Consider the following 9,671-nt stretch of genomic DNA (forward strand, 5'->3'; position numbering starts at 1 on the left):
TAAAAGTCGGCGCCTATGCCTCCACTATAGAGGATGTAGGATGGAGTGACGACCCATTGTTCTCTTCAATTGAATGCATTATGACGCTTTAGATAGGTCATGGTCTAGTGCTTAGGGACCGATGTTCTGTTGCGAATCAAAACTGTGTACGGCAAGTAGCCCGTAGGTGAGTACTGCGCTGTCATTTTGTTACTTGTATATGTCTATAGTCTGGTGGTCTGATTGGTGTGGATGAAGAAATGATATGGGAGGATTGGGTTTGAGTGACGGAAGAAATTATATATTTCTTCGGAGGCTTGGATAACTGGAGAGGAGCTTCGTGTGCAGAATGTTCTGCCACCTTTCCCACAATAAAGGAGCTTAAAAACACGCCAAAACCCATGATCATCCAACTCCCGACAGCAACATGAATGATGATAGAGCGATCTCCGTACTGACGGCTGCATGTGAGTCAGCCAACTGCTTGATAAAATCAGTTCCACCATTCGAGCAGCTTAATCTATATTATATTTCATCATTCATAGAGGAGCTTAATTCCAGATATTGTGGAGTTGGCGTGATTGAACCAGTTTTACCAATATTATTTTAACATTTGCCACCAAGCTTCTTCGTTGTTTGGCTTTCCACAATTAGCTGCTGCAATGGTTTTGCTAAAGGTTTTCGATGAGTTGGTGCGTGTAAGAGGAGGAGCCTGTTACTTCTGCATTTGGTGTCAATGGGCATGAGTCAGGTAAGGAATTATCATTTGCAAAATATTGTCAAAATAGTAGATGGTTTGATATTCACTTATGACGTAAATATGATATTCATTATTAGGCTCTCGAGATGCGTAATAATTCCTGAGATGGTCGGTAACAAAGTAGGCCCTGCTTCTACATTTTCTAAGTAGCCGATATAGGCTTACTCTAGCAGATTGTACCCACTTACATGTATTACCGGTGGTTATTTTTTTTCACTACCTGTTAACTTACAGTAAAGGTGAGGCAAAAGTACTTACTTTTTGCACTCTCAATTTTGTAAAGTAAGATTTTAGTTTGGGATATAGCCATCATGTGTATGATTTAAAATGTCATAAAGAGGCATAAAGAGGGATTGCAACAGTAACTACTTACTTGAGTACATTTCAAATATTATACATCCACCTGAAGTGGTTTTTACATGCCGTGCTGGCAATTTTTTCCAGATAATGGAGAGAAAGAAATACCGCCTAAAATATCCGTCAGGTAAGTTCACTGGTATTCTATTCAGATTTTCATTCTCCATGGAAAGGAAGCATCAAAACAAACAGTTAACAGTATCCTCGGATAAATTCGTCAAGACCATTGATATCAAAAGTTGGTTGATTTAATAGTTTTACAGACTTATGAAAGTGTGGAGATCGTGGAGGATGTACTGGACAAGTCCATGATACACTTTAATAGGATTTTTTAACATAGTTTTGTTCGCTATACCTTTCAGAAAAAGCAAGCCAAAATTTCTAAATATTCAAAAGGGTTACATGATGGATTAAAGGAGGTATCTAAAGTAGGTGAAAATTAGCCTTTCTCCAAACAGTTTTTTTCCCTATGGGACGAGTGCTGCCTATTCCCATGGGGGTTCCTTCTGTCGCCAAGGAAACCAATGCAAAGGTTGGAACCTTGACGTGGTGTGTTGGCTTTTTACACTAATACCGACCGGCAGCGTCTCTCAATACAAATCACTTGTAAATTAAATAATCTTTATTGAAAACTGAATAGACTCTTGAAGGTACAGAGCTCAATCATACAATAAAATCATATTGAAATAAACCCCAATATTTTCGGCTGACACTCATCGGGGATAATTGCTAGCAACAACAATTCTCTACTAGTTGCTGACGATCACGCCTGATGAGTTTCAGCTGAAAATATTCGGGTTTATTTTAATTTAAATGAAGATGGTCCAGGACCGTTGAACAATCATCATCTGAACCACGTGGAGTACTTTGTCTGTTTGAATATTTTCTGTTGTACCTTGTTTTCAGATCATATTTTCTGCAGACTGTGGATGCCGTATAATTGTTCCATACTGAGAACAGATATACCAATGGTATCAAATTAGCACATTCGTCAATGTTGCTCAATAGCGTCATAAAAAAAATCGGTTACAAACTTACAACTTCACACTGTGGAGCTCTGTACACCAACACAAAGTCTCATTCCCAACCTATACATTGGATACGCCAAATTTCAAAAAGTAACAGACATTAGAAATTGCATATGTATATTCAAAAATTGATGAAGAGTAGAAAATTTCAAATCACAATTCTGAATCAGTTAGGCTGAACTTTTCTATCCATGAAATGCAGTTGAGTCAATATTCAGACTGCTTTAAAAAAAAAAATCCTGAAAATTAGTTTCATAGTAACATAATATGAATTGATCACCCATAATTCATTCAATTTATAATGTAGGCTACCCCAAGATTGATACAATTTCATCATCATCATCATCATTGATTTATTAGCAATTTTATTAGTTCAATACACCACAAAAAATGCGATACAATGAAAAGACAGGAAGATGTCCAAGCGACTAGGAGTAGTCTATGGAATCTGACACCAACCTTGGCCTAGGCGATATCAAGAGGAGGCATGCCCACTGAATGAAAGTGAAGAAGATAGTATAGAAAAAGAAAGCGACAAGGAATAGGGCGGCATGTCATGGAAAGCGAGATCGATAGGTCAGTCGCGGTCCGGTAATCTTGAGGATGGACTGTATTTATTTAGTAGTAATTACTTGTATTTCGACTTGAATGTGGACATGCTCGTCGACTGCCGGATGGCCGGCGGGATACTGTTTCACACATCAGGTCCGGCATATTTGATAGAGCGATGATCTTTTCGGTCGATCATATCATATTTGGACGACGTGGACGCGCGTGTGTTGTACTTGTGCGCTTTTGATTCCGAGGTAAAGAAGTCATTGAACAAGTTACCATTTCTCTTACTGAAGCTCCAGACGTCTGCATAAAATATAAGGGTATATGTGAATCATGTTTAAAACTGCAATCACTCGATATATGATTGCTTACTCCTGTATGATTTAATTAATTTTTGTTATGAGAGGACAACATCCTTGATTTCTATGTGTTGGAGTTTCTCTGGAAGTTGCTCCCGAACTGCAGGTCATTTGTCTACCTCCTTCGGCAAATTCGAGTATCAGGTTCACTGGGACCATCGGGCAGCTTCCAATTGATAAGATATTCATGATGCTTCCTCTCATCTGCTTCCGGCACTAAATCAGGTCTACGAATCCTGAAGAATGATCTTTTTTGTTCTTTACTAGCCCGTTTATTAGAGTAACTGCAGCCTTAAATCGCACAATGAGTCGCCATATTCCGTACACTAACTGTTCAACTGCACATGTTATGAGAACAGACCTGGCGAATAACTAACTCGCGAGAAAATCGTCTAACAGCAGAATAAAATGCCATTCCACAAGCGCTGCAGCTGATTTTATTTACCTTAGCGACGCGCGTTGTCCCTAATCACTCAAGCGTAGCCAGCCTAAACGGAGAACAATGGGTCGTCACTCCATCCTACATCCTCTATACCTCCACCCTGTGCGAGTTGGGTACCCCGTATCCGTTCGGGACTCAAGCATGTAGGCTCTCATCCCGTTGGGCATTTTCGGTCAACGCCTCAACGGTGGGATGAAATACGTTTCGATTCTCCGAGTATAGCTGCATGTCTTCGTGCCTTCATACTCGCGTGTCCAGATAAGGCTGACTTGACGCAGATATTACACCTTTTCGTTCCTGACCATTCGTCAACCATGCTGCAGCTCGCGCGACTCGGACAATTCGTTTTATTAAACGTACATTCAGATTGATATTCGATGGTACGGGTAGAAGAGCAATGGTCGTTAAAATTCTTGACGAATTGACGTCGCGATGCGCAATTCGAGGGAACTTCGAAACGATGGATGTGGCAAACACACCTACACACGCTACATGGAAAATCGTACATTTCCGCAGCAAAATAGCGATCGTATAACCTACCCCAGGTCTGCATGATCATTTGATCAACTTCTACGAAAAGTAGGCAAAAGTGCAAAATACACTAATGCCGTACGGAATAGTCATGATGCTTCGCGCAACACAATGAACTGAACTGAACCACGTCTGGCGAAAATTGATGGTGAGCGATCTGGCAATCCATGAGCGACAAACATCTTCGTGATGGAGTCAATATTTTCCACCGACTTTGGGAGGGTAACGAAAATCAGCGGACGAATACTACACAAGCCAACGAATACATAATATGGAGTAAAACCCGTCAAATCATCTGACCTGATACCTAATACCCGATTCAGAATCGAATCACACAGGTGGTCGATTTTGCCCAACCCTTCTCAATTATCAATTACTGGACCATAAAGCAATTTACTGCCTTTCTGTCGTTGCTGGGTAGTACCGGCGACATTTCAACAACTATAACGATATTGTCGTTATTTCCCACACTTCAATATTGGCGCCGATAGGGCATATCTAACATTCGCCTAAAATAACCTATCCGCTGTACTTCCTCAAGAGCTCAGTCTCGTGAAGTTGTGCGGATATCAACGAGGACATTTCCTCTGCAGTGACGGACGAGTGCACTTCGTCCGCAAGTGTTTTTCTTTTATACGCATAGTAAAATCCAAAGACCGATTGTAGTCCCAAATTGATCAAAAACACACTTTTCAGTGGTTTGAAGGAATTCACCCAAAACTTGATAAATTGCGATCTGTTTCTCCATGTGAACGATGGTATATCGACAGATTTGTACCTGTAAAAGAATGCGAAGTAAATAATGGGAGTATCATCTGCCTAATTAGTATCAAGTGAAATAATGACAGTAACGCTGTAGGCCGGCTACTTAAACAATTACAGTTGTGCAGGTAGACGATAGTAACATACATTTATCAGATTTATGTATCACTGCGTGGTCTGCATATTTGCAACCTCGTACTGTAATGTGTCGGCCAGTTTCCAGATCACATGCCGGCTAAAGATAACAGGTTGTTTCTACAACTATCATTACAAAATTACACTTTTGCATCTGGTGTTCAATTTACGTTCTGATGATGTTGGAACTTCCATTACTAATTTGGTGTAGAAATCTGTACCCAGAATAGATAAAAGACATTATCGAGAGAAAGAATTTTCTTCAAAACAACTGTCGTTTCAAAGTACGCACATACAGTTTCGCATTCATTACGCCTTGAATATGTAAAAAAAGAGCAAATATCTTACTGATAGTAGGAAATGCTTGAATGGGGACCCAATGAACATCAACTATAATCAAGGTGGTTGGTTATTTCTCATCTCGATATGACAAGTGAGAGCCAGTGGGTAGAAAGCCACGGATGCCCCCTCAAATTTTCTACTCGTGCGTTATGATTTCACTCGTTTAGTTGTTTTCACTACATCACAATGTAGATTTGTGATGTCAAGCTATTATTTAAAAAATCCACCCCTCAAATTTTCATCCTTACCACGATTATCCTAACACATAAAAAACTTTTGACGAGTACATGATATTGTACATGCCATATTTACCTCTCACCAATGATGGCCGTCATAGCAAATGATAGACCAAGAGGAAACACGGTGGAAGAAAATCCTTGAATAACGCCTCCTCTTATCCCAGCACAAACGTTACACAATGCTGGATCTGAATAACAACAGTTTGAAGTGATGTTGAACTGTGTTCAGTGTGTTGGTGCTGCAGCACATTGAAGTGGAGCATGCATCAAAGATATTTTTCTCAATTAAATTGCAGCGATATATACAACAATAACCGTAAGTATATCATAATAGAGCTGATTTTCAATGTAATTTTGAAACCGATCGAAGAGATGTTGACCTTATTATTGACAGAAAAAGGTGCACAGCAGCTCAACTAATGTCAAAAGGACTGGACAAGGAATCCAGTATCCATAGAGAACCTCATTTGGCTCCTCACGAGTCCTGGGTTTCCACAACAGATCAGTATGCAGTACTGAGCAGCATTCAGTGAATGAATAATAAACTTGACATGCAGGATTAGCAATGGCCCTGTATGGAATCGGTGTCCTGTGCTCACACACTTTTTTTTATTTTGTTTTATAAATTTTTATTCAATTACTTCAACTTGGAGAATCGTCGCTGCTCACATGTTATATTAGGCAAAACGTACCGAGATTCCAGTAAGGGCCATGGCCAGAGATCTCCTAGTTTTGCATTAAACAATCTAAAGTCATGTCGCTTTCGTGATTAAATACCCCTTAGATAAAGATATCGTTCAGGGTTCAGGATGATTGTATTTAGTAATTTAAGGGCACGATATAGGATAGCGATAGTTATGACAATGTTTACTAATCTTAAGCTAGGCTACCAAATTTTACAACTTACAGTTATCAACTATGGAACTTATACTATCTAGTAACCGATTCTATACCTGTTTTATCACAATTTTCTTATTTTTCAAGGCTTGCATCATGGCATGTATATTGAAAATTGGAATTATTAATGAAGATTCAAACATTCTTAACACTTACCAGACAGTAATCTTTCTTTGTTGAGAAAATTAAGTCCGAAATTCGAAATATATGCACTTAACGCCACAAAACCTGCAGTGGTGATAGCTCCTTCGTACAGTAATAAAGACCTCTTTAACGAAACATTGAGTGCAACAGCGGAAATAATAGCTACTCCTTGTGTGACGTCCATTTTATCAAATGTCAGAAGTCTCCTGTTGAAACGGGCCCAGTATATTACGTTTACAGGTTGAGTAATTTCATTAGTCAAGCGAATCAACTCACCTTTTACTATTTTCGAGTTGTGAAATCTTGAATTGTATTAGCTCTTTGTAAGTAGTTGGTGCATCATCCTTTTCCACAAATTTGCGCACAGCGTTCGGCATTTTGGAACTTTCGTTCGTACAAGAGCTACACGAGGTGTTACTGACGGAGCTGGTATAGGAATATTACCGACCTACCCGTCGGTCGCGTCCTACTTTACTTTGGCAAAACTCGTGCTCCCAAACAATAATACACATTGAGGCTTCACGTCATAGTTACGTAACTACTGTATCGTATATATCGCGTAACCTTGCAATCCCTTGAAGGTCACATCACTGTAAATATACGATCGAAAGCGAACAGAAATATACGAGACCTTTATTAAATATTTTTGTCGCTGCATTGGCGTAATCAAAGAAAAAACAGATGCTTGTCATGATTTTACATTTTACTTTCGCATTCTTATAGTGTTTCGAAACGACGGTTCAACCATAGTCGTTTACAGCTGTTCTGTCAATGTACAATGTTTATATAGCTCAGTGAATGCTATACACAAAACACAGATTGATCCAGTGTTGCATCAAGTCACTGCACCATTGAGCAGATAGTAGGATGTAGTAGGCCTACCAATGCTACCATATGTAATCGGCTTTCACTTTTCTCAATTTATTGTGACATTTTTTTCTTCGAAATACTCAAAACACAAATATCTTTTGAGAGCAAAACGGATTGAACGAAATGGAAAGGAGCTACATAAACTTAGTACAGACATGAATTATTTGCTTGAATATGCAAGATAATAATAAACGTGGCAATAGGAATTGCTCGAGATAGTGTAATGGTTATGGGTTCGGCTTCCCGAGCGGTCCCGGCCGGGTCATACCAAAGACTCGAAAATTGGTATCCGCAGCTATCCTGCTAGGCGCTCAGCAATCACGGATAGCATGGAGGAGAAGAAAACGGGGGCGCAGACTAGATGACCTCATGGGGCCGTATCGCAACTCCGTCGTCAAAGCATCTCGATGGTGCAGGCGAAAAAGAATATCATATCTCTCTCTCTCTCTCTGCTAGGAAGCTGAGATTATATTGTTTCTTGTTACGCTTTGGCACGTAAACAATGTGACAAAGTGCTATCTGTATGCAGGCAGATGCCAAAATTGTGACGAGGCGTAGCCCAAAACAATTGCAACTTCCTTTTCCCTTTCTATACATTATTACATCTATTTAATATTGATTTTTCTGTATCACAAGCTTTATTTGTAAAGTTTTTGTTCGTAAAATGACGATGTTACAATTGCCCCAAACTTGTATTACAATTGTTCCGGGGTACGGGCAATGTTCCCTCAAAGCCAGTGGTTCCCAATCCCAACCTTTTTTAGACACGCCCCCCTTAATGATAGTGAAAGATTTCGCGCCTCCTTATCGTATATCACAAAATTCAACCGGGATGCTGGCAACCCCAACAGATTGTTTGGTGGCATGGAAGGTTATGGCTGTTAATGAGAGAATAGAGAAACACGCGTGAATTTGAGGTAAATCGCGCAGAGCGCGAAAAAAAAATCAATGTTTCTTCGCGCGCCCCAGCTTGGGAACCATATCATCATCATCATCATCATCATCATCATCATCATCATTGGTTTATATTAGCAATTTTATCAATTCAATACACCACAAAAATGCGATACAATGAATATAGACAGGAAGATGTCGAAGCGACTTGGATTAGTCTATGGAATCAGACACCCACCTTGGCCTAGGCGATGTAAAGAGGAGGCATACACATTACACACTGAATGAAAGTAAAGAAGACAGTATAGAAAAAGAAAGCGACAAGAATAGGGAGGCATGTCATGGGAAGCGAGATCGATGGGTCTGAAAGCTATGTGCACGTGCGCAAATGTGCAGTGCTGACACGGTCTTTGCGCACAGAAAATCTAAGTTGCGCAAAAAAATCCGAAGTGATGAACTTTTTTTAGTCGATTACGCACTGTGTGCGTTTATGAGTGTGCGCAGACTCGTCGAAAATTAGAGGGAACATTGGGTACAGGGCAATTGTAATAACCTAAGAAGTTATTTTAAAACGCAAAATTTTCATATTGTATTATCAAAGTAAGTTCCGTTTTCGCTTTTATATCAAGCATATGCTAGATTTATTATTTAAAAATTTGAAAAGCAAACTTTTCCATGAAAAATGGATTTATCGCAAAAACTGTGAAAATTGTTCCAATTGTCCCGTACTTGGCACTATTGACAAACTGTAAATAGCGAAACGACCATGCACCAAATAAAACGAAGTAGAAGATGGAAATGAAATTTATTTGAGTGAGTATGAGGAAATCTACATATACCTCGAAAAAGCAGAAGTATAGGCAACACTTCGTTGGTCAACAGTCACCAGTCATGATGAGTCACCACCGTGATTTCGTGCCATCGTCAGCTTGGCACTCTACAGTTGTTCTATCACAGATTCAAGCAAATATAGGCTATATCAGCTAGCCTAACATAAAAACTACTCGTAGGAACTTCGGAAAAGTTATTCGATTCGGATTTTTCGGATTCAGGACGGCTTTATTCGGATTCGCATGGGTTTTTGGTTGAGATTGTTCGGATTTGGACCGATAGTTCCTCAGAGACTCGAGCTGTCGGGCGGAGTGGGATTCTCGGAAAGCAATATCCGCTAATCACTGATGTGACAGTCGTCGATTTTAGTGATCTCGCGGCTGATATTTTTGACGCTTTTCTCTCTCGTTACTTGTTTTCGTCAGAGATTTATATAGCCCCGGCCTTCTCCTATTTATAACTTCTATATATCACTGGTATTTGTCCTTCATCGAACCCTTCTCTAGACTTACGCGAGTATATAAGAACAGCGGGGAACGGGCTCGC

The 9,671-nt window shown here is 39.8% G+C and overlaps 1 protein-coding gene across 1 annotated transcript; it reads right to left on the reverse strand.

The window, feature by feature from the left end:
* Window positions 1-3,813: 3,813 nt before the first annotated feature.
* Window positions 3,814-7,146, reverse strand: LOC145437266 (uncharacterized). Its single transcript, XM_080314462.1, has 4 exons — window positions 6,807-7,146; window positions 6,543-6,736; window positions 5,563-5,677; window positions 3,814-4,789 (listed from the first exon to the last, which is right to left on the reverse strand). Exons 1-4 carry the CDS (start codon window positions 6,905-6,907, stop codon window positions 4,531-4,533), a joined length of 669 nt encoding a protein of 222 aa, XP_080170588.1. The 5' UTR covers window positions 6,908-7,146; the 3' UTR covers window positions 3,814-4,530.
* Between the last annotated feature and the right edge of the window lie 2,525 nt (window positions 7,147-9,671).

This window comes from Botryllus schlosseri, chromosome 4, assembly GCF_051294905.1.
Source record: "Botryllus schlosseri isolate E-star chromosome 4, Bs_hap1, whole genome shotgun sequence".
Lineage (NCBI taxonomy): Eukaryota > Metazoa > Chordata > Ascidiacea > Stolidobranchia > Styelidae > Botryllus > Botryllus schlosseri.

Bases quoted from the DNA above. Each gene is read 5' to 3' on its own strand.
- LOC145437266 (XM_080314462.1), bottom strand. From the start codon at position 6,907: ATGCCGAACGCTGTGCGCAAATTTGTGGAAAAGGATGATGCACCAACT. The intron at 6,737-6,806 runs GTGAGTTGATTC...CCGTTTCAACAG, and splicing joins CAACTCGAAAATAGTAAAAG to GAGACTTCTGACATTTGATA. The intron at 4,790-5,562 runs GTAAATATGGCA...ATTCTTTTACAG, and splicing joins ACGGCCATCATTGGTGAGAG to GTACAAATCTGTCGATATAC.